This window comes from Mugil cephalus, chromosome 3, assembly GCF_022458985.1.
Source record: "Mugil cephalus isolate CIBA_MC_2020 chromosome 3, CIBA_Mcephalus_1.1, whole genome shotgun sequence".
NCBI lineage: Eukaryota > Metazoa > Chordata > Actinopteri > Mugiliformes > Mugilidae > Mugil > Mugil cephalus.
In genome coordinates, this window is record NC_061772.1 from 26,349,291 (window position 1) to 26,374,761 (window position 25,471).

The following is a 25,471-nucleotide window of genomic DNA, read 5'->3' on the forward strand; positions in this document are numbered from 1 at the left end:
CTAATCTAATCCTCTCTCAGAAGTGATGATTTGAGGGGGAGGTGACAAAGACGTACTGTGTGGGGGCTCGATCCATATATTCCTATAATGCAAAGATCTGCTTCAGTGGTGAGAACTGACCTGTAGTACGTTTAGAAGTTGTCTCAGAAAGGCAAATCAATATGTCTTGTGAGCTGCATGGTAAGCAAATCGAAATTCTTTAGCAACGGATAATGAATACAAAATGTCAGCAGACATCAAAAATTTGTCTTTCTCTGGTAAAAAAAAAATAACCATCCTTTGTGTTCTACACTCCTAATTATAATGCCGTCAACAACGGTGTCTTTCCAAATAATACAAAAAAAAAACCTACTGTCTGTACAAAAAAACTATTCAAAATTAAAAGTCCACATTTTCTACACCTCAAGGGTGTTTTGGTCTAACCAGACTCATCATCCCCTCGCAACAACAGCTTTTCCCATTACTGTCAAGCGCGTCGTCCCTTTGCGGCTGCAGATTTGCCTCTTCACAAACGAACAAGACACTAACTTTTTAACACATGTCATAAAGCTGTGAGACATCTCATTCAGCGCGCAGGGGCCCGTGTTGATCTGAGACTTCAGACGTGCCATTGGAGAGAACAAACAGTGCGTCATTTGAAGGCTTCTCGAATGACAGGCCTGTCACGTAACAGCCAAAAGCTTAGAAGCGCGGTTCAGTTGACACGTAGTCTTCGGGGATGCCTCTTAAGAAATATTGCCCCATTTAAAAAAAAACAAAAAAAAACAGTTAGTGTGGGTGGGAGTGGGGGAGTGGGGTACATAACAAATAAAGCAGTGGCCTACGAAAGATCCAGAGAGAACGCTCTATGTGCCTCCTTGGTATCCATTTAACAGGAGGGCTTACAGCAGCCAGATACTTACAGCTGAACTGAAGTGCTATATTACTCACCAAGCTCAGCTGGAAACACTATAGAAAATGTGTTTGCCTAGGATCTGCTCTCTTTTATCAATCCCAAACAGCAGGGACCAGAGCTTTAAGCACCATGCCAGGGTTCCAGCAATAGAAAACAACATTTCAGACGAGAAGGAAAAAAGGAAAAGAAGAAAAGGTTGCGCAAATAAGATTTCAGTTTTGTCTCTGTAAATCCTTTAAAGCTGACTCTAACGCAGCACATCCTACTGAATTCCCACTGAGACTATTCAGAGGCACTGCCTTGGAAAGGATACATGCAGACCTGGGAGTACAAGCACCAAGCTCGCGCACAGAAAGACATATGTAGAACAAACGGGTGCAAGGGCATTCAGTTTGAATCTTACCGATGAAGAGGTTCCATTCAGCGTCGAGGTCTGCCTGGTTCGCTAGGCAGCCCCTCATAACGTTGTGACAGTAGTTGTGACATGGTTTCAGTCCGGGCATGCTGCGACAGTAGGGACAATACAGCATCTTGGTCAAGGCTCTGACACACGCTGGGGCCACGTTTACCTGAGGAACAAACATATATTTAATGTAATAGTCACCGGGGACGTGCAGAAATAACCACCAGGCTTACAATACAAAAATAAATAAATAAATACGTTCCCATTTACCAGCTAAACGTTTCTGCATTAAAAGCCATCACGCTGTTCCCTTGACCCTCCATGAAACTCTCCATTTCTTGCCAGAGCTTTTATTTTGCAGGCTTGCCATTTGAAACCACCACCGCACAAGAATAAGTCCGACAAAGCACGCACACATATACCCACTGAGACCTGTGAAACAGGACAATGGTGCTTTTAGAGGAGGAAAACAATCATCCACATATGAAGCCCATGTGGATGTGCCCGGAAACAACATTATCTGGAATGACTACTTGAGGATGGATCCAGAAGCAACTCAACCTACAGAGCTGAGAAATGCCCAACTTTAGAGCAAAAATAAACATGTTTACACCCATGCACAGCTTTGGCTGTTTTCCCTATTCATGACAACTGTATAGAGGGTGAATTATTACAATATTAGGCCATTTAAATTATATCAAGACTTAAAATTATGTACAATCCAGGGCGTGGCTGCTCTGAGTAACAGGTTGGCGGCCTGAGATATTTTTTCTGCCTTGGCTACAACCATGCCGGCATGTGCAGAGGGAGGGATGGAGGGTGCTGGAGCACCTGCCGTAGGTGTGGGCGGTATGACCAAAAATGGATATCATGTACGTATGTTTCAAAATTCTGACAGCATCCATGTTTTTCCCATGCATAATCAAAACATTTCCTGCTGGTTGAGAGGAATGAATGCAGTAGATTGACTACGGACAGACTATTTTACTGTGATGGTGAGTAGATATTGTAGAATAATTCCACAATAATGGTAAAACAGATTTGCACGGCACTGTGTTCGCACAAAAAAAAAGAATGAAATGTTATCAAGATGAAATGATGTATGAATAATCTGCAGGATTGTTTATTTACACATATGTATTCATATTTATTCATATTTTAACTCTTATGTCTGTAATGTCAATAGCAACATGACCAGCTACCGTAATAACTGTAGTCTGCATGCAACATTTTTTTCCCCAATCATAAAACTAAAATTGGAGACAGTTTCGGGGACAGCTTTAGCCGGGGGACAGGTTATCCAAAACCCCAAACAACTGACACGGCACCTTTTTTTGGCACAAGTCTTCTCGTTTTGCCTGCCTACGCTGTCCGGAGCTTTCCATCTTCATCACAGCTCGCAGTGACGCAGTCGCACCATGTGTGTTAAGAACCGCTAAATTGAAAATGATCCGGTCTGAAGCAGCGTAATCAAATACACTGGTATGCTGCTATATAAAAAAATCATATCATATATAACAGAAAAATATACTGTTGTTCGGTATGAACCGGTACCACACAGCCCTAACCTGCCCCTTCATCCCTTGATGCCCCAAGTGCCTTTTTATCAAAGTTTTTTTTTTCCTTCAAGACTAACAAATAATAATAATAATAATAATTTAGATCTACCCTTGGTCGGTCGACCACATGATCCATGTAGACGTGCCCCCACTGGCCACTGCCCTGACTTGTCCAAGCGTGCCCTCTAGGAGTCGTAGAGTGGCAGTAATTAAAAAACTGATGGCCCGGTGAGTAGGTTTTGCAGCTGTATTTGTTTGTGCACGGCGTCTTCTTGCAAGATGACCGGCGATGTGGAATGGGCATCCCTCCTGTGTGTGTTGTCGAGTGTGCCGACTATTAGCACCTGCCCCTCCAACGGTCTCTGCACGGCCCTGCAACCATGCCCCACTTCTCTGGCCGTTTTTAAATTAGCCAGGAGCTAGACAGTGTCAGGCGATGCCAAGACGGCAATGGCCCGAGCCACGGTACTGAGATTCAAAACTGCAGGAATGATAGGGGTGAGTTCACATCTATATTTATCTACTGGCATGCACATCCTGTGACAGCCGCCCGACGTTTATTCACCCTTGTTTTTTTTGTGTTTTCTTTTCTTTACCTGGCTTCCTGTGTTTGGAAGCAGGCCTTCATTTGTCCATGTCATCCTCGCCGCTGACTATTATCTGAGATCTAGTTTTTAAACGCCTACCACTTTTTGTGTGGAAGAAAAACTGTAATTCCTGGAATATATACCGATCAGACATAACATTATGACCACCTTCCTAATATTGTGTAGGTCTGGAAACAGGATGTTGTTAGTCGGGGGCTTCGGGGTCTTTGTGGATCAGGTTTGTTCCAGTGAGTCAGTTCGGGATGTAGTGAATTTGGAGTCTTGTGCTATGCTTCATGTTTTTTGAGTTGTTCCTCCCCATCTCATGCTCTGTCCCTGGTCTGGTCTAGGTGGGTGCTACAAGTCTAAGCAACATCCACACAAATAAATTCCAGGTCCAAAAGTTCCCCAGCAGAACACTGAATTATCACAAGATGGTCAATGTTATTTACTTCTCCTGTCAGTGGTGTTAATGTTGTGCCTGATCGGTTTATACTTTACAACGGTTTGCACAGAAATCACTGAGCGCTGCGACACGTCAGCTTCCAATCGAAACTTCAAGGGGGCAGGAAGTGAGCCGCACTTCCAGCCATCACACACCTATAATCACACGTTCCGTGGCTTGAAATCTGAAAACCCTTTCAGATAAAACTGCATGACAAGACAAGGCTTACAACTTGGTCCGTGTCGATTCCTCGTGAAGGCTGCGCCTTTTGTTATTGGGCCATGTCATTGTACCGGCTTGAGTGAAAGTGACAGGATTCTCACATCTGCTTCCCTTCAGTGGTCGGGATGCAGAACGAAGAGTACATCTGATAATTGGGCTGTCAGCCTCTGTATTCATGCTTGACTTTAGATTCCGTCCAGCGCACACTCTAGAGACTGCTGGAATGTGCGCGTGCGGATCGGCCAGCGAAGCACCACACAACTGAGACCACCTTCTGAAGGATTTAGCATGGCAGGAGAACCAATCTAACCATCACAGAGAGAAAGGGAGAGTCAGAGTTGAATAACGGCATAAACACGGATGTTTATGAATCAGAGCGTAACCGTTTTCAAAAACTAGGTCAAATGAGTTCTCTTTACGTAGCCGAAAAATGTCATCCGTATAGCCTCCGTGATTATTTTCATTAGCTTCCTTCCCTGCTCAGCCGTTGTTATTATTGATACTGTTTGAACACAGAAGAAAGAGACGCGCAGAGACAGACGGCGCAATCTATACAGCACAGATAAAAGACGAAAAGAAGACAGATAAAAGTGAGAGGGAACACAGAAAAAGAAAACCACATTAGTGCACTTTTGTAGCTCCATGGCAACATCTGAGGCAGCGCCGTGACTCTACATCCAGCCTCCGTCTTCTATTCACTCTGCTTTTAACACTGCAGTTTGTCTTTGATTTTACGGACACAATGACCAGACCACCTGTGAGTGCATATGTGTGTGTGAGGGAAAAAAAAAAAACGCGGGTGGGTGAAAATAAGGCGGAGAGATGGAGGGCAGGCAATGATGCACGCAATTAATTTATTTGCCTCCGCTGCTGCTTGGCACCGAGCAACACGGATCAAATGAACCATCTCTGACATTTGCAATCTGCCACTGACATCATGTGACATCTTGTAAGAAGGCCATTAAACTGGGTTGCTAGCTGTCAGTTCCTCCGCTGCGCGTCATCCGCTGGTGTGCGTTCTGGTAAATTGTTTGCATCTCTGGGAGCAGAGTTAACATTTAGGAATTTTTCCCTCAAACAAGGTTCATTCGATTGAACGGGTTTCACAGCTGACATGCATGACAACTGTTTATTAGCAGAGCTTCTGTGGCATTATTTCACACAACTCTTGATGCTACGCACTTGTGACCGTTTTTCTTTTTTTTTTTTTTTAAAAAAAAGGTATTACTGTGTGTGTGTGTGTGTGTGTGCACAACACTTATTTTAGTTCCTTATTAAAATAGTAAATAATATAACCATGAAAATTTTTTTATTTTCTTTTAAAACCGATACTAAAACATTCAAAATCGACATTGTATCGGTAGAAAAGCGATATGGCGATATATTGCTGTATCGATATTTTTTCCCACCCCTACTTTGTGATAGTTTTACAATGATATCATGTGTGTAACAGCACTTATGTCACTTTCTTATTCAAATAAATATACATGCAGAAAAATGGAGCAACAAATACTTTTTACCAAATGCTGCCAGGCCTAATATATTTATCAGCTTTTAATGTGGTCATTGTTTTGCCGTGTTTGAGTTGTCAAGGTCTGCCTTTTCTTTTCTGTTGTACAGTGGTGTAAAGGTATGTTATTCTAAATGCTAGCCGTGCTAATTCAGCTTACCTGTTCCTTTATTTGGCATTTTTGACATTTTACAACAACTCTTGTTGCTTAATACTTGGTGGTAGGGGTGGGTATTTCTATTCTAAATGTTAGCAAATGCTAATTCATTTTTACTTGTTCCTCTGTTTGGCATTTTTGCAGAACAGACATTTTAACCCTTTATAGGGCACTCGTTACTACACATGAAAATTCCAAATTTCAACCCCAGAGTGTTACTGTAGAACATAAGAAGACTTTTCTTTTCTTTTTTTTTTTTTTACTTTTGTGACATTTTTCCACAAATGTAGAAAACCTAGTTCAACAAAGTTACCATTGCCATGTAGTGGTAAGAACATGTAAACATGTATTTAAGGCCACTAGAGCACCATGATTCAGGCACTTGTCAACATGCACATTATCACATTAGACAACATTAGGCCACTTCTTTGTGGTACCCAGATTTGACCTTTTGTTGCTGATAGGCAGAGTTAAAACCACATATTTCTAAACCTCACTGAGAGGCCTGGGGATACAAGTTATACAACTTTACTCATATTCATTCAAAACGTGCCTGTACCTGCACTAGTGTAGGTAAAATACTTATACATATTTGATGCATGTACAACAATCACAGAGTTATACACAGAAATGGCACATAGTTATTGTACTGTTATAGGTATCTGCTGTTGCCTTCCATAGACTCCACTCCCACTGCATGTATAACTGTCACTTATTCTCTACAGTTTCTGATTCACAGGAAGGAGAGAAAAAAAGGACGAGCAAACTGAGAACAGGCTGCGGAGAAAGACAAAGACGCTGCCAAAGACGCAGAGCAACAAACACGGAGAAAACAGAGAGGCAGATACAGATGAAACAGAAGGAGAGAGAACCGGACAAGACACTAGCAGACAAACAGAGGGGACGGGCAGGTGCTGCTGCCGCCGCGTTTGGACGGAGGAGCTGAACCAGCTACATGCCAATCACAATGTTTGCTTTGGAGAGAGCGGCCTCTTATTTCTCAGCAAGTTTCTACTTCCAAACGCTTTAGGGTTTTCACGATCACACGAGTTTTTTTCTTTGCGTTCACTGTAGTTTCTTTAAAAAGAAATCTGTATCACACGCACAAATCCACAAAGTGCTACATTCAATTCACCAATCGACTGTAAACGCAGACAGGGCCGAGACAGTTTTTAGATTACATTTCCACTTTGACCAGCATCCCTCATGCATCTCCAGCAGCCTCCTTCCCTCTCTCTGCCTTCGTCAATGACTCCTGCAGATAAATATCGCGTTTTCCTACGGAGCCTTTTGAGCCGTCTTATTTCACAGGCTAATTTGCATATAAATATATTTTCCATAGTGAGTGAGGAAAAGAGAGACGGAGAACTCGTCCCCTTTTGTTTCCTCCGTGGGCTCAGTCACCGCACCTGGACGTGGACATTAAATCCACTTCAGACAACAATCGTAAAACAAAAACAGGCTGACGGGGATGACTTTGGAATATACTCCCTTAATAAATCCACAGCTCCACCGCTGCGGTATAAACAATGGCAACATTACAGAGCAGCTTCGTGAAAAAACACGGTGTGACAGTATCACCCGTTCTACATCAGCAAACCACAGCTTTTTTTTTTTTTTTACAATTCAACATTTTCTACTACAATAACGTACAATATTTATTCATGAGAATTTTAAATAACATGGAAAAAAAAAAGTTCTCAGATTAATCTATTTCTGTCAATTCAATTACAGTTGGCCCAGTTTCTAGACAGCCTAGAGAAAAACACTGGGAGAAACGTCTTGTTAACCCTAGACCCGTTACAATGTGGCTTTTTAGCAGCAGAAAGAAGACATATATTTCATACCGTAAATGGGGGGAAAAGTGTTTCAAGCTGCCCTTGAGCCTTAGGAGCCATTGGGGGAAAAAAAGAAAAAATTGCATTAAAATGGCGCCTCTTGTAACGCAATTATCTTACAGGGATTTGTACATCATTGCAGCCACTGTGCCCAGCAGTCGCCGGATGCCCCGGATGAAGGGTAATCTGATAATCTTGTTAGCACTTATTTACAGTTGAGCTGATAGAATATTTCGCAGCAGGCCGAGGGTGGAACTGTGGAAGTGAGATGCATCGGATCCAGAGCGAGATTAAAACACTAATCTACTCGTCTGACGTGTAAGTGCTGTGACAACACAGTATAACTCTATAGTATAAATCTACACACACAAATGGTACCATGGTAAACCATGTTCCAATGGTGGAAGAAGTGTTCATCTATTCAGAACAGGCTGGACAAGCTACATCATAGTCTATGAATAACGATAACTCCAGAGTCCTTCCTTTTGTTTTAGTTCAAAGAAGATCAAGTAAATTAGGAGAATGTTTAGATTTAACAAACTATCATTTTTAAGACCTAAACATTCGCCTGTGGATAAAGAAAGCTTGCAATTGACATTACGGTAATGATGACATACCATTGCTATTGGCTACAGGTTGGAGGGCGACGCAAGACTGGATAAATCCAGAGTTGTTTGGAGGAATTTGTTGGTAAAAGCTAAGTTAAGCTAAGACAAAAGCACAACTTCCCACTGTTCAGCCACTGTTTAATCACTGTGAGTTACGGTAATTCAAGAGCTTTAATGGATCAGCAGTGATACGTTTGGTTCTGAGGGGTTAAAAAAAAAAAAGAAAAGAAATTTCTTAAGAAACATTAGTGCAATTTGTGCTCATGGCTGTCTCCTGTTTAGTCCTGACTCTTGGTGTTGTTTTCTGTCCACCTCTCTGACTAAAATAGAGGACGAATTAGGGCTAACATTTAATCTCATTGAAAAACTGCAGTCTTCCGTGCAGTGTTCACACTTGGCAAATTCGCGCTGCAGAGGGCTCATCACCCTCTGATGAGCCACTTTTTGGCACCTGTGACTAAGAACATCTATTTAAGTAAAAGCAGCAATCCTACCACATAAAAACAACCCAATGAAAGTTCTGAAAAAAAAAAAAGCCACTTGCACAACACTGTAAAGTATAATTAAAAACCAAAAGTAAAAACTAATTTTAACTTGAGCAATTTTGCATAGCACGCACATTTCTGTAGTTTCTTTTTTTTTTTACATGACATTTTAAATGTCAGGTTTTCACACTGTTGTATACACGGGTACATTAGGTACATTTACCAAGGAACAGAAGAAATGGGAGGAATAAACAGCGGCCCACTCATTAGCCTGCTGCTTCAAAAGAGCAACTCAGACATGTGGTCAGCTCCTGATGTGAACGTAAATTATACAGAGGATTGAAAAGAGGTGAGAAAAAAAAAATTATAAGGCAAGCTTCAAGATTTTCTAATTGCGTACAATAAACGCCACAGTCGGGAGCCATTACCCTCCCCTGAATTCAATATCTTATAACGTAAGACATATCAGGGAGACCTAAATCATTACCTTACGATAAAAAGAGAAGGATCACCATTATAATGAACGATAACTCCAGAAGACACTCTTCAAAGACGTCACCTTTTCCATCCGACAAGGTGTTGTCATGCACATATGGTGTGAACTCCCTTTAGGGGTAACAGAGTGGGAAGAGCACAGACGATGGAAATTGCTTTGTGCCACCAAGTAATGAAGTTGTGAGAAATGACAATGACTTTGCGAGCGACCAAGGCCAATCAAGGGGAACACTAGTGGGACAGTGAGACCGTCGCCAAAAGAATTGTCCCGATAGTTCTGTCATAATTATTGTGACAGGTTGCGTTGCATCGCGCTGATTGGACATGGATGTAAGGCTGCATCGCCGCCCCAGTGTCCCCACTCAATTCCACAGCCATTAGTGTCGATGGCAATATGAGTGATCTGTCACTGTGTAAATCAGACTGCCATCTGCTAGCAAGGGAAACATGCGCCTGGTTGCACAGATCTCTGTGTAAAGCTTCACTTAGGGTCTTATTTCCTCCTAACCGAAACGTCACATTAATGGATGCAGCAATAAAACCTCATTCTGTTGGATAAATTAAATTAAAAAAAGAAAAAAAAAAAAGAAAGAAAAAGAACAAATCAGAGCAAGCGCAAGACATGAAGTTAATTCTGCAAGACAGAAATAATGTCTAAACTAATAATAACTTTAAAGCAATCAAACAGTGATTAAGGTATGTCTGCATTTGTTATATGTTCACTTTCTATTTATTTCCAAGACAAACTTATTAAGTTCAAGTGATGCTTATTAAACAGTTATATACTAAAGCAACCCTGTGGTATTTATTTATGTAAAAAATGTAAAAAGTTTGAAATTACTTTTAACTGACAGCTGCATTAAACCTGAATCTATAGACTGTTAAGAGTTTCAATTTAGACAGATCTTAGATCACACCAAGAGAAATTATGCATATTTCTAAATATTAAAAATAAATGTAACAACTAAGTATCAAAAACCAATTAATAGATATGTACCTGTAGGTACGTAGAGGACTTCTGGGTTTACAAATTTTTTTCTACTGTCTGAAGAACCTTTTACTAGACTTTTTCAAGTTAAACTTTAAAATAATTTAAAGCAGCAATTTAAATGTAAAGCACTACTATATGTGTTCTATATTAGTGCCTAGTGCTATTTATAACTTTACATTATTATTATCATTTTGCATTCAGTACTAAGCTACACCTTATCCCTTTACTGAAAATACGTTGGATTCATGTTAATTCATGCGCATTTAAAGAAATTTAAATTTGCTGAGGGAAACTAAAAAATGTCTAACAAACCAAAGATTTTGCGACCCCTCTGCAGTACCTCTGCGGACCCTCTAGGGGTCCCGGACCCCCCTGTTGAAGACCTATGATTTAAAGTAATGTTAAATGAATTAAAAAAAAAAAAAAAAACATAAACATATTAACTGTGTTGGGAGCCAGTCTTCTGAGAAACGATCTGGTCAGAGAGGGCAAACCAAAGGCATCTTTTTGAAAACACGGGGGATGATTTGGGTGATGAATGAGCTGTATTGTAATGGCTTGCCAAATCGTCCTCCCCCAGAAAAGAGCTGCTTTCCTTTTAACCATGACGGTGATCTGACCTTAATCTTGTAGTTTTTAGTTCTCTAAACATAGCCACATCTTAATCAGAAGGGTGCCAGAGCAGAAAACGCTCACGCGGGTCCTTGGATGCAGATTCACAGGACTCCACGTGTGCATGCGTAACACTTTAATACCTCAAAGACTGCACACCTTAATATTTAGAGCGCAATTTGGTTTGCAGTTAAATCAAGAGTTAGTGAAGCAGTAGTAGTGTACGCTTAATATTTAAAAAAAAAAAAAAAAATGATACAACAGATGGCGGATCAGATGTTTGGAAGCCAGGTGTATTTCTTACTGTGCTAAAACTGTGACACGCAGAGCGACAAATTGATGATTTGAGGTTCACAAATATGTTTGCCAGTGTCAACCACTAACGTGCCAATTTGGAAACGCCATCAGAGACCGAGAGGTTAGCTCATATAAAACGAATGGGCGAACCTGGGATGAATATTAGCACGGAGAATCCACGCGCAACATACGCACCGACCAGAGTTGTCACTGAAAATGAAAAGCAGTCTGTATCACTTTGCCATTCCCCTAATCACATCTCCTTCCTTCGCTCCTCTGTGAACTTTAGTCTCACCCTCCACTCCGCATGTTAAATGCAAGACGGAGCCAAGACAAACCCGGAGAGGCCGCACTTAAATCAGACGCTGTCAAATCGATGAATCTCGGAGACTGACGGAACGATCCACATGTGAGCAGCTTTCGCATCAATGAAACAACACAGCGCTGCTCCTTGGGCCCCCGCGACCCGCACGACTCCGCTCAAGTGTCTGTCTTCGCTGAGGCATGGGATCGACCCCCCGTTGATCCGCCCCGACGTGCGCCATGTTACGCGACATGTCGGGAGAGGCGGTCGGGGCTGTTCCTGTAATTCGCCACGACAAGCGCAAACACGTTAAAAGCAAAAAAGGCCGCGCGGCGCTCCGACTAGGTGCGGCGCGCCACCAGCCCACTCGCCATCTCCGGTGGGTACGGGACCTTCGCATGCTGCGTTGTCATCCATCTGCCGGGGTGCCACCTGGATTAAAGCGCACCACTCACCCCGTGTCCATCTGACTGTAAAGGTCTGCGGCCCAGCCTGAATGTCAGGGGCAAACACGTCTCATGCGGCTGCCAAGAAACCTCTGGACAAATGTCAAAACACGGGCGCTGACAACCTTCTCTAAGTGCTTGTTAAATAAACATGTGGTGCCATACCCTTTAAATCAAAGCGCAAAAAAAGTATTGTGCGGGTTTACGGATAAAAGATGTGACATATTCTTCTCTAGTTAATAATATGGATCCTTGAGGGACATTTTCCTCAATTTCCATCCCTTTGTATTCTGTTACACGCGTCCTCCCACTCAATATCTTTTGGAGTTCGCGGCATCAACATGGAGGACAGCGTAAACCGCGCCGTAGAGGAGTATACAGTACATTTCGAAATTATCCTCCCGTATCGCGTTCTTGTATTTCAGACCACAAGCCGTCTTCCATTCTGCAGTTCACCGCAGATCAAAATCTTTTAATTAAAAAGGACATCTTTGGTGCAGCACATTTCCCGGTGACGTGCCAACCTTTTTGAGCCAGTTGCCATCTGCCGTCACAGCGCTGTGGCTGAGGCCTTATCCCCAGCAAGCTGTGTGAGCCGCGAGCCAGCGAGAGAGGAGGAGACAGACAGAGAGAGAGTGAGAGAAATTTGTCTGGTGCATCTGTATGAGTGGGCCATAGCTAACAAACATGGATGGACCGTGCATTTTTTTTTTTTTTTTTTTTGTGGAGGAGGTCATTTAATGTCTCCAGAGCAGAATCAGCTTTCAAACTGTTCTTGTCTGCAATCTGGAATACATTTATCACTCTTGATTAGATACAGTAAAGACAATTTTCCCTTTAACTAGTAGTTTAAATACTGTAGATTTACATAGATCTGGACAACACATCGGAATCAGAATCAGAAAAGACTTTATTGACAAATTAATGCCACGCTCTGCTGTACCTCCACCAGTTACAAGGAAATGCTGGATTATACTTTGTACTTTATTTATTTTTTCCAACTATAACAGTCCATCGGGACCGTTAGCATGGCAACGTATAGTCTCCAAATAACTAACTAAAACTCAACCTCTCAGGAAAATAGACCAGCATTCTATTAACTACCTAAAATGACATAAACCATCCTTGGAAAAAATAATAAAAGCAACCAGTCAGCAGGGGGAGCTCTGTTTGCTTCGGCTTCACTTCAGAGGAGCCTGTTCTGTCGTCCATCTTTATTTACAGTCTATGTTAAATGCAGATTAATTGCAAGCAGTAAAACCGGAGGATCTGCTTTGCTGTGCTAAAACATGTGCCATCACGTCATCAAATTAGTCACTTGATTAATGTCTGAAAACCAAACTGCTATCAATCCTCTTTCTAGCGTCGTCATATTTGTATTCTCAGTTAGTTCTGAAGTGGGTAAGTATATAATATACATGTTTTAAATGCAAGATGTATGAAAGAGGCATACGCTATTGTGATGATTAGAAAGGCAAGGGCCAAAACCAATCAGTGAACATTAGTTATTGAAAAATCACTACAGCAGAGGACAAATCAAACAAAAAAACAAAATTGTTGTTGCATTTAGCTTAAGAAAGCTAGTTCTGGTTTTCTTTGCCGCCGTGAAGCAGGTGCAGAGATGAGAAGGACTAGCAGCACAACAATAACCAATAGACGCATGCAGGGACACGGGGGGTGTATGAAATTACACCTGCTATTTCCTTTCATTCAACTTCAATGTGTCATTCGGAGGAAACATGTCGGATTCTCTTGGTGAAGTTTAATCGACAGCAGTTTTTCTGGGCGGCAGTTTAATTTTTCTTTTATCAACTACCGGCAGAAACAACAACTTCATTAAAAAACATATATATATATATATATCTTATATATGCAGCTCGTATGGCCACAAATCCTCTGCACTCAATTGTCATGACAGGAAATTAGTACAATAGAAGTGAGATTATTTAAAAGAGTGCCATTATTCTCCGAAAGTAAACGGAGGTTTAAACTCACAAAGCACGTCATCTACATTAGTCTCGTTTGATTTTTTTTGCTGCCTCAGAATGACACAATGTTCTGAGCTTCGCACCCTTAATCACCGAATTGCTGTTTTGCCTCGACGGGGAAGTAATGGCACAGAGTTTTTAAAGTAGAAAAGGCTAAAATAAAACACAGTGGTAAGCTGCATCGGGCTGATGATGATGTTTCTCACACGTCAGCAAAGTAATCTGGCAGAGACTTAATCTAAGGTAAGCGTTGTGTAAAGATTAGAAACTGGCTTGGGGATTAAAGTGAAATTATCTGACAGTTCGTGGTCGGAAATGAGTGTATAATAAGATCAACGTGGCAGTATGAGCCATCAGGGAAAACAAATCCCTCCTCACAAAATACCCTACTTCCATTCCATCATCTAGACTAAACATGCGCCGCGGACTCGGCCAGCTTCCCGTGCGTATGCAGAGTGAGTGATAAGTGCTCTAAATGGCCGAACTTTAAACCTCAAAAGGTCCAAATCCCTGCAATCTTCTCTGAGCAGGCCTTAGTGTGGCTGAACTGTGTTTTAAGCACCGCCAGGATAAAACTCTTAATGGTCATCATAAACTGTAATCCGGAGAGATTCTGCTCTTAATCCAGGATTGGGGTCCAGGAAACTGCTCAGTGCTCAGTCGAACGCAATCCCGTTTTATGGGCTGATATCTCTCTTTGCCTGGTGCAGAACTGCCTGTTAGCAGTAATTATGCGAGGCTCATCATTATCAACGCGTCATCCTGTGTTAAAGGAACGCGGAAAATTGAACAGACAGATGGTTGAAAGCAGCCATTTCATTGCAAAGGGACGTTTTTGTCAATTTAAAACCTCGGCTTTGAAGAAATTTAAACATTAATTTGGCTATTAGAGTTGGAACCTTAATGGTAACTCGTTAAAGTCGCTCGCTAGCATCAATGTGCAAAATGCAACACGTCACATTTAAATTAGACTCAGGACCCGTGGCAGAGACAAAGAGTGCAGTTTTGTACATGTACTGGCCAAGTCGTTGGTCGATATGCTCTCGGACGACCAGATTCTCTTTGTTCAGACAATCAACCAACGCTACTTGTATAAGAGGAAAACTCGCCAACTCGAAAGCCTTTCAGGATCAATACCTCATTGTTTTGCAGCAAGAGGGGAACGGTAAGTGTTTTCAAAACCTCTCCCCAGACTCGGCCAACAACTTGTTGAAGACAGCTAGGTCCAACAAAAGCTGGGGACACACTACACAACTTCCACAGCCTTGAGAGGTTTTGAAAAGATTAGGAGTGCACGCTAACACGCGGGCTTTTTAGTTCACACCACCATTTACATGACATACATTTTTGTCATGTTATACAAAGAATCCCTTGAATGTGTGAAATGGGGGGCACCACGGGGAAGCTGTGTAAAGCTTTTAATAGGGGACCCAGTTTACCACAAACGACACCCAAGGTATTGGCCAAATATCCTTAACAACATATAAACAAATAACCGACATACAATAAATAATCGCAGTTTTCTGGTTACATTACATTAGTTCTTACAGTCAGTAACAGATCTGATATAATCATTAAGTTAAATATACATTTAAAGGAGCTGTATTTTTATTGTTGTATTTTTAATTTTTTAATCAACCTCATTCCAGATTTGTGGTCCTCTGCGAATGGTACTAAAGCTGGTGCATCTTAGCTTTTGTTCCTGGTAGGTCGCAAAATCTTTGGTTGATTAGATATGTTTGATACATATTTTTCTAATGTTATGCTAAACTAATGTTAGCAAGTTGTTTTTAAAATACTTGATTCAGATTTAATTTCAAGCTATCGTTTGCAAATGACTGTAATTTAAAGTAAGCAGAGATGTGTTTTTTTCCTCTACGTGACGTTAGCACTAGTTAGCTGTTAGCTACGGGGTTTTAGTTGCAATGCACTGATAAAAATACAGTGCTCCATCTACTTAAATGAAAGGGAGGCAACTTTTTGCATCATTTTATCCCGTATATCAAACAAGAGTAGTCATTAATTCTGTATTCTCCCATTACTGTTTTTAAGTATATGGAGCACTGTATTTTTATCAGTGTAGGCTCCATTAATGCTTAAGGCCATATCAGATATGGGCAGTTGCACACTGGTTGTTATCATTTCAGTATAAAGTAATTAGGTTAAAATGATCTAATATACTACACTTAAAAGCCTTTTTATGTGCATTTACAATTAATTAAAGCTGATAACACCAGGTAGACTGCACTCATTGGATAGAGGCACATTAATTTAATCTAGTGATAACACACACAGACTTTCTTCCTTCGCGAACACTCAATGGGTTGAAGGGTAGGCCTTCGTTTCAGTTAAAGATTTCATCTTCGTTCGTATCATAAGGTGATCAAAGAGAATCTTTTAGTTTCAACTAAAAAGAAACATTTAAAATTATCAGGTTAAACAGAAATGTTCATGACAGAGTCGGAAGACTGAACGCATCAAAAGCGATTATTCAAATTTAAAAATGATATTAGACACTAAACAATGGCTGCAACTAAGAATTACATTTATTACCAATTAATCTCCTGGTTATTTTCTCAGTTCATTAATGCTTTGGACTGGCTTTCTTCCCATAATCAATTTTCTCAGATTTATATTTAGATTTGCTCTGCAAAATGCTAAATTTTGACAAATACCCATTATAGTTTCCCGCAGTCCAAGATAAGCCATTACTCTAGCAAGGCAAGTACTTGGAAATAAAATAAAATAGAGCAAAACCAATAAAAATAGTTGAAAGGTTGAGTATCTGCACAGTGTTTCATCTGTACTTTTACTAAATTATCTTAACACCGCGTGTCCTCCGCCACCGTTTAACCCGACAGTATAGAAAGTAAAGTGCACAGTGTTCCACCTTGATGACAGATGGTGTTTTTGTCCCAGCAGTCCAGCTTTGAAAGGTTTGACCATCATGTGCTCGCAAACTGCAGCAGCAACAGCGTGACACAAATTTAGCATTTTGTCACAAAGTGTATGAAAATCCCTGCTGCTTGCCAGGATATGAAATTGAACACCTCCTTGAATATACCCAAGAACTTTAAAATTGGTCTGAGACCAGGCTGTAAGGAGATGCAAGTGGCTTTTTGTCACTGGAAGCAGCAAGCGGCTCGGGTGATTCTAAGGTCAAGGTGATTTGTCATGTCAGGCAACTTTTCACCTCGAGTTCTATGGTTGTTCACCAGCCTGACAGCCTTCAGCAAAGCCGCACTGTTTCCTGGCTCGCCTTCATAATTGATGAAGACGCAGGGAATATGGGATCTGATCCAGAATGGCAGCGCCTTATAGGCCTGGGACAGATGTATGGAGGGGCACATTTTAACGCTTTAACACAGCTGAGAACTGGTGGAAACTCTGCTCGGTGGTGTGATAAAAAGGAGATAATAAGCATCAGTGACTCTTCAGAGATCTTATATAGATGTATGGGGGGGTATGCAAATTTAATATCAAGCTGCCGATTTAGACATAAAAAGCAATAAACTGACAGTGCTATGTTTGCTGTAATAGAGGGAATTCATTATTTCTTTTTCCTTGTGTGTACGGATAAAACTACTTTTGAAGAATTCTAAAATTTCAAGTCGGGTTGGGTTCAGTGTTTTACCTCCGTCTCATGTTAAACACTTTACAAGGCAATCACTATCAATTAAAGCCCACATCTACATTATTTCAAAAATCTGTTTTTCCACGCACTAACAACAGTTTTCAAATTGAAAAAACACACATTAGAAAGTGTTTTGTAACTCTGTGGAACATGGACGCCGTAACCCACGCACGTAGCCTACGCACGTAGCCTACGCCGGTGGGAGACATTCAGCCTTGTGTGCTCGTCAGTCGGGTTAATTTTTGTTTCTACTTCCTCTGCTTCATTTTCTTTTTCTTGTTCCTCTTTTTTTGACAAAATGTTGCCAAAGACGTATATCTCTCAAACTTGCGCATCAGGCTACGTTGCTATGGTCTGACGCATAACTATAAACTGTGCATTAACTTTACACTAAGCAGTACTTTTGGTGATTTTGATGGTAAAACTGCAAACATGCATATGAAATTTGAAAAATAAATATAATTTGTGAACGGATTCATCTCTAAAATCTCTAAAAGTTCATCCCTGGAAATCCCCTGGTTGAGTATTGACTAGATGGTTTTTGTTCAAACTGCGTTTCTTTTGAGTTTATATATTATGTGTCATGCAGCTGAGTTCCTGTATAACTTTTCTCCCCCTCAACTTAATATGTCTTTTATTTTATTTCCCATCTCACCATGGCTCTTACTTTTTTTCTTTCTTTCTTCTTTGTTCGTCTCACAGTTTGTCTCATCAGTTGAATTGGAAGGTGACAGTGAGCTTCAAGCTAAATAAAGGAACCAAAGAATGAGTCTAATCTCTGCCCCAGACCCTGGTACTTGAAAAAACATGCTGTTTGAACTATATTTTTATTTAATCTGGGTCTACTAGCAAGTAAAGAATATTGGCTTTCAAAGGATCAGCTACTTGCCAGGCGGAGACCATCATTATTAACATGGTGAATGAAAAGATCAGACGAATTAGACAGCATTTTATTCTCTATTTTATAAGACACGTTTATAAAATAATCTTATTTTATAAGTTATGATTATTGTCATTTGTCATTTATGAGTATTATCCAATTTACATTTAGTTTAGCTGAATGAAAGAATGTGAACTCTGTGTCTTAGTATCACCAAGGGTTATTGTTTTGTCGTTGTTATCGTTTTATTTTATTTCAGTCTTTATTTTATTTTATCTTTATTTAGATTAGTTGTTGATTGCAGCAGCTAATGGGGATCACAACAACCACAATAAACTGGCAATAAACCATGGGCATGCAAAGGGTCTATATTTAGAGATTTCTGAATGTTTAAAGTCTCCTTTAACTCACATTTGATGTGGATATTATATTGTGCTGTAGATAAATGTATTTATCCAAATGTAATTTAGAGTTTGTTGCTTCCTGGAAAACTATTTAAGACGTCTGATGACTCATGCTGCACTCCAGGGTGTATACTAATTTTGCATCCGGTCAAGCACTTTCTAAAATTTACATGTCCCACTCCCCCGCGTCTCTTCTTCACCACTTCATCTCTTCCACTCCGGGCTCAGATATTGGAAGTGACCAGTTTGATCACAGACATCAGCAGGGAGGGAAACGTTACTAAAGTACTAAGTATTTTCAGAAACACCATTTTAACTTACACCTTGACTAAAGTACTAACTGCAATATAAACGAGTCACTTGTTTTCTAGTTCTTTCACAAAGCAGAGCTCTTTCCAGGATTTATATACAGTATTTTAGTTTAGACGTCACCAATAAACAAAATAAAAAAAACTACCAAAAACAAAAACTGTTGCATAACTTGTGTTTAATGTGGAATTATAAAACCTATTCACTAAGCCTTTAAAAACACATTTATAATCTCCAGTGTATGATAATGCTCAAATATTTTTCATTTTTTTTCAGGGTCTAATCAAGAAACTTCTCAAAAGGAACTAACTTATTTTCCTTTGATGAAACTCTCAGCTCTCAGCTCGCGTTCTCCACGTACACAACGTCCAAAAAAGAAACAAAATGACAAGACTGCAAACAAGACCCCGTCCAAAACCTCAGGTGACACGTGTATTAATACTTCTCTTGCTAAACTTCCGTCTTTGCTGCTGATTCTAATAAAAATGTGGAGCGATGGATTCTGTACAGCAGCATTCATGCGAGCTTACCTCACCCCGCCCACACACACACACACACACACGCACATGCACACACACACACACGCACACAGAGATCAAGTGTACCCAAATAAAGACCTTGGTTTGGAATCAAAATGTTTGCTATTTATTTCTCAGCTTTTGCTAAATAATGCAACAATATTTTGGAATATGATGAAAAAGGGTCTCAAAGAATTAAGAACGCTAAAAAAAAAGAGGGGCATGTAGACGCAGGATTTTACTGCGTGCACACTGATGTCTACTAAAATAACGCATTGAAGAGACACAGGCTTGATTTCAGTCTATTTGCATTTTTGGACAAACTTGCAACAGCGCCCAACAACTAACAGCAAGTAACAGTAAAGATGAGATTAAAAACTTAACCTACCTTAGCCACCCTGTTGGCGACCTCCCGACCCACCATCAGCCCCTGGACAAACGTCCGTGCAGCGATGAAGGCCCTGGTGACCTGGGCCTTCAGTTTCCTGGGCACATCTCCAAAGGGCTTTAGCTGGTCCGTGTATTTACTGACGCACTCCAGGTAGTCGTCCGTGAAGTGATACTGGGAGTTGAGGAGCTGGAACATGCGCTCCAGCAGCCTAGACCAGAAGTCGTTCAGCATCTCCTCCAGGTTGACGTTGCCCCCCGTGTAGTAGCGCTTTAGCTCGGTGAACAGGTCCTGGAATACCCCAGAGTTCTGCATGAACAGCTTCCCGTACGTCCGCGTGAACAAGCTGTAGAGAGACTTCTCAGAATTTTCCAGCAGCTCCAAGAAAAACTCTAGATAGGTGGACGGTTCGGGGAGAGGAGGGAGGGAGGGAGGGAGGAAGAGAAAGGGCACACACCTGGGTCATTATGCAGATATTTACGGTGTATTTCCCCACAATATAACACCAAACAAAGGGATTCAAGAGCATGTCCTCAGAGTAATGTTGTTTTAAGTGGCTTATTTTCTCACCAGGACGATGTATAGCAGCACACAATGGCTACTTGATTATGTGAAGAAAGTCAGTGCAAAGCATTAATAATTTAATAGCAGAAATAATGGGCCACAAGGACTATGAATGATTAATGTAAAGGTTCTGATTGCATACTGTAACAAAATATTCATAAGTTTTCAACACAGACACTAGTATACATTATCTTCCTGGGCACCCACCATTATTCCCAGACGCATTAGATTCTCACTGAAAATTTATTTGTCCACCGAGGCAGCTGGTCTGGAGGCCTATAATTGAATATCGTGTTACAGGAGCTTCATTCCCTTTGAATTAAGAATTCAAAAAAAGAAAGTAAGTAAAATGCACCTGCAAGATAAGCACATCTATTTTCGTTTCTATTAATATATGAGCCTTTGATACAGGATGCAAAAAAAAAAAAGAAAAAAAAACATCATTCCAAAAATGAAACCAATGACATTTGAATTCCTCCAGCTAATCTACAATTGTTCGGCATTTCATTGTCACGCGGCATAACCGAATTGACGGCGCGCTTAACCACTTATTCTCAGTCATTCTCTCACTTGTTCAAAAAAAACAGACCGTGAAAACTCCACACAACAATATCACTGTGTAAATGACAGCGGTATGAATCACAGAACGACTAACAGGGTCAAATAGGAAGTGTTCAAATCCCAGATGGGGAAGCCTGGTATCATCTGACACACTATGATCAGTTTTGTTGCCGTCATTGTCCTAACGGCATCAGCGATGAAATGAAGCTAACCCCCGTCTTTAGTAGCCCCAGTCGAAGGCATTTGTGGGCAGTTGTGCGTCATTTAGCCACAATAAATGACAGGCTTAAGGCCCAAAGAGTGAGGTGCGATCTGCAAAGTTTGGCATGCAATTTATACCAAATTGCACACTGAGAAAGAACAAAGAAATGGCTAACTCTGGCCCTGAAGCTGCCTGTGTGAACAAAACTTAAGTTTCTGCCCACTCACATACTACCCACAATACAGTACAACATTGTCAGTCGGATCTAAAAATTCAAACTCCCTGGAGAACATTAATGGAAGTGATAACCCAGCATTAAAATGCATTAAAATGAGCAGAATTTAAATTTGTTGTTTCAGGTCATTCACTTTTGATCAGCTTTTCTATCTTCTCGTTATCTTTTGATAGAGTTTTTTTTTCACTATGGGAATTAATTAATAAGTGCAAAAGTGCAACGGCACAAGTCAACGTTCGCAGCAATTATATTATTGTTTCTTTGTCGTCTGCCCAAGTGGCTTTCTTCCGTGTAAGCCCCTGATCTCTTGAGCATTAACTCAAGTGAAAAAATAGAGAGGAAAAAAGAAAATAATTGAAAGAAAAAAAAATGCAGAATTAGCTGGGGAGTCTCACTGAAGCCTAGCTAATAGGATCCCATGTTCCTGAGTGCACAGGCGTAAACGTCGGGAAGATCATAGCACAACTCTCTGAGCACAAATGTCAAAATATTCCAACTCGATCCTTTGTAAACAAACACGTGGAAAGATTGTTAATAAAGCAAACCATCTGAGTGCTCCTCTCCCGGTTAGGGCATCCTCACTTGCACATTTATTGCACATTTCTTTTGGAGGGTTAATGCTAGCAGTCTATATATAGAGAGAGGCTGTCAGCGTTAACCCTCCAAAATAATATATATAAAATAAATAAATATATACAGTACTGTGCAAACTTTTTAAGCAGGTGTGGAAAAAATGCTGTAAACTAAGAATGCGCTCAAATATATAAATAATGTTTTTTTTTTTATCAATTTACAACATTCAAAGTGAGTGAACAAAAGAAAAATCTAATTCACGTCAATATTTGGTGTTACTACCATTTGCCTTCAAACCAGCATCAGTCCTTAAAAGTCATGGATTTTGTAGTCGCAGTGGTCGGCCAACAAAACTTAGTGCAGCAGATGAAAAACACATCAAGCATATTTCTCTTTTGTGAAATTGGAAGATGTCCAGCAGAGCCATCAGCTCAGGACTGACAGAAACCAGTGGGACCCAGGTACACCCATCTACTGTCCGGAGTCCAGAAGTGCTCTTCATGGAAGCGTTGCAGCCAAAAATCCATCCCTCTGACATGGAAACAAGGCCAAGAGACTCAACTATGCATAAAAACGAATCAACTGGGGTGCAGAAAAATGGCAGCAGGTGATCTGGACTGATGAGTCAAAATTAGAAATATTTGTCTGTAGCAGAAGGCAGTTTGTTCACTGAAGGGCTGGGGAGCGCTGCAATAATGAGCGTCTGCAGGCAACAGTGAAGCATGGTGGAGGCTCCTTGCAAGTTCTGCAAGTGGAGTTGGGGATTTGGTCACGATTAATGGTATTAAATGCTGAGAAATACATGCAGATACTTATCCATCATCATCAGCATCATCAGGGAGGTGTATGATTAGCCCTAAATTTATTCTGCAACAGCACAAACACCCCAAATATACAGACAAGGTCATTAAGAACTATCTTCAGGGTAAAGAAGAACAAGAAGTCCTGGAAGTGATGGCATGGCCCCCACAGAGTCCAACATCATGAAGTGTGTCTGGGATTACATGAAGAGACAGAAGGTTTTGAGGAATCCTACATCCAGAAGATCTGTGGTTAGTTCTCCAAGATGTTTGGAACAACCTACCAGCCAAGTTCCTTCAAAAACTGAGTGAAAATACCTAGGAGACTCGATGCTTCTGTTCATTCGATGCATTTTGTTAATTGATGAAAATAAACATCCTTCGTTTACAGCATTTTTAATACCTGCCCAAAACATTGATTTGGATAATATTAGATTTTAAATCTGGGGAAAGAAAAGGAGAATATTGGGCCAACACGTGAAAAACTGATGAATCTGAAATCATTGAAGCGATGCAATGTTGAGGCAAATCGAAGCAATGCAATAGTAATGTTTTACTAAACTACTGACCATGTCAAGTGGAAAAACACTTCTCCTGCAGTGGCGTTTGGAGAGTGGAATCCTAAACAGTCTGCTGCTGGCTGAGGTTACCGTCCTGAGCCCTGCACAATAGCCCTGTGTTATGCAGTCTGCCAAACCACCAGTGTATTGTGACACAGCACATCTGCATGTGCTCTGCTGCACTTGCTAATGTCGCAATACGTTTTCTTTGCCACCAATTTAAAGTTTGGTTTGCGCTGTTTTTTTGATAATGTGTGCATCTTTTACCAGCTTTTTACACATTTAGCCAAACCCTTTTCTTTCTACCGATGTGGCACCGTGTATCCACGCCTAAAACAGTAACTGGACCAATCCCTAGTCACTCACTCTAGTTTCTTTGTAACTGAATGACCTGCCATTACACCAACATTTGTTTAAATATTAAGAGCCTGCGGGGCATTTCTCATTCCATTTTTCCAATTAGACCTGAATCAAGGACGTGTATGCCCCTGTGCATTCTGGAGGCTGCTGTGTTTTATTTTATTTTATTTATTTATTTTTTCTTAAATCTCCGTCTTATCTTCTAAACTGCTCCTTAGATGGATCATAAATAGACAGATAGATGCTTTTCTTCATCTGGTGGGAAATCCAGTAATAAAAATATAGCAACTCAAAGGGAACACCATGTTATTTATATCAGTTATCTTTGTACTAATGGTGGCTAAAATTGGGATTCAACTAAATTATGATGTATTTCTTCGAGTGTTCGTCCATCGGAGAATAAATATCACGTCCAATGTGTTGTAAAAGTTGTTAAAAGCTGTTTGACACTGCAGGGTCCTATGCAGCTGTAGTACAACATTAGCAGATTCCCAAACTAGTTAATAAACATTTCCATAATCCAAACCTAACGCCATACTGACTCATACCTTGACTTTCATACATGAACTAAAGCCTGCATTTGTAAGCCTGAGAGAAAGAGTGACACAGTTTTGGATGTCGACACGGTTCATGAAAGATTAAGTCCATTACAATTATTCCCATGAATTACATTAACCACTAAAACAGGAAAGGGCGAGAAAGATAAATTGTGCTTAGAAGAAAAGTCAGAACTTTCAAAATTAATCAAGTCGCTTGAGCTAATGAGGTCCAAAGGCAAAGACATGAGTTCACAGAAACGGTTCACACAGTCGTCTGTGCAGTAGAGTAACACAAAGTTACACCCACAATTAGAGAATATAAATATCAGAGAATATAAATATTGTGTAATTGATATCATTAATGACATCATGTTATGTTACCATGCTAATTCATCTTGCTGAATAAACCTGAGCATGTGGACCACATAAATGACTTTGATGATGTTGCACTTAGGGATGTGAAAGCCAGAGTTGCTATGGTTATTACATGACTCCCTGAAACACATTGGCATTAAGATGGATCTCTTCAATGGCAGTTTTTCTTGGTCTTTTTTATCCCCAGTAACAAGGGTGCTGAGTGGTACTGATGGCTTGGTGTTCAACAATTGATTCTGGAGGCCACTTGAAGGACTTTAAAACACAGTGTTCTTCACACAATCGACAAGTCTGTGCCTGCGCCAATTAAGGTTGGGAGATCTTTCTTGGTCTTCTACAGCGGCAAATATTTTTGCAGATATTTATTAATTTTTTATTTATTTTAAGGCATTTTCCATTAAAATTTCTGTTAAAAATAAATGATCTCCAAGAGTGTTTGGAGCTAATGGATGAGCACACTGAAACATTCACCGCTCTTCTCTTTGCTTAACAGCGAACAGTTTTGGTGTGATTTAAAGGCCTGTTACCTGGAAAACAGGCTGTTCTGAGAGTTTCAAATAGCTGCGGTAGCTTGCCAACTCATGAGGAGTGAATTGCTTTCTGCCGGCCAAAGTACATATTTGGCCTGGGAATTATCATTGAGAGTTATTGACCTTGGGTAACATTCAGCTACCCGGCCTCCAGGGTCTTTAATACTTGGAAACCTGTCGATACATGGGTGTATGCT

The 25,471-nt window shown here is 40.6% G+C and overlaps 1 protein-coding gene across 2 annotated transcripts in view; it reads right to left on the minus strand.

Annotated features, from left to right (window-relative positions):
* Positions 1 to 25,471, minus strand: part of gpc6a (glypican 6a) — a 156,081-nt gene that overhangs the window by 58,640 nt on the left and 71,970 nt on the right. For both annotated transcript variants that reach the window (XM_047581250.1, XM_047581249.1), the window contains exons 3-4: positions 19,976 to 20,367; positions 1,299 to 1,464 (exon numbers count right to left, since the gene is read on the minus strand). In XM_047581250.1, the coding sequence (XP_047437206.1) occupies positions 1,299 to 1,464; positions 19,976 to 20,367 (558 nt within the window). The remainder of the gene's footprint in view (positions 1 to 1,298; positions 1,465 to 19,975; positions 20,368 to 25,471) is intronic.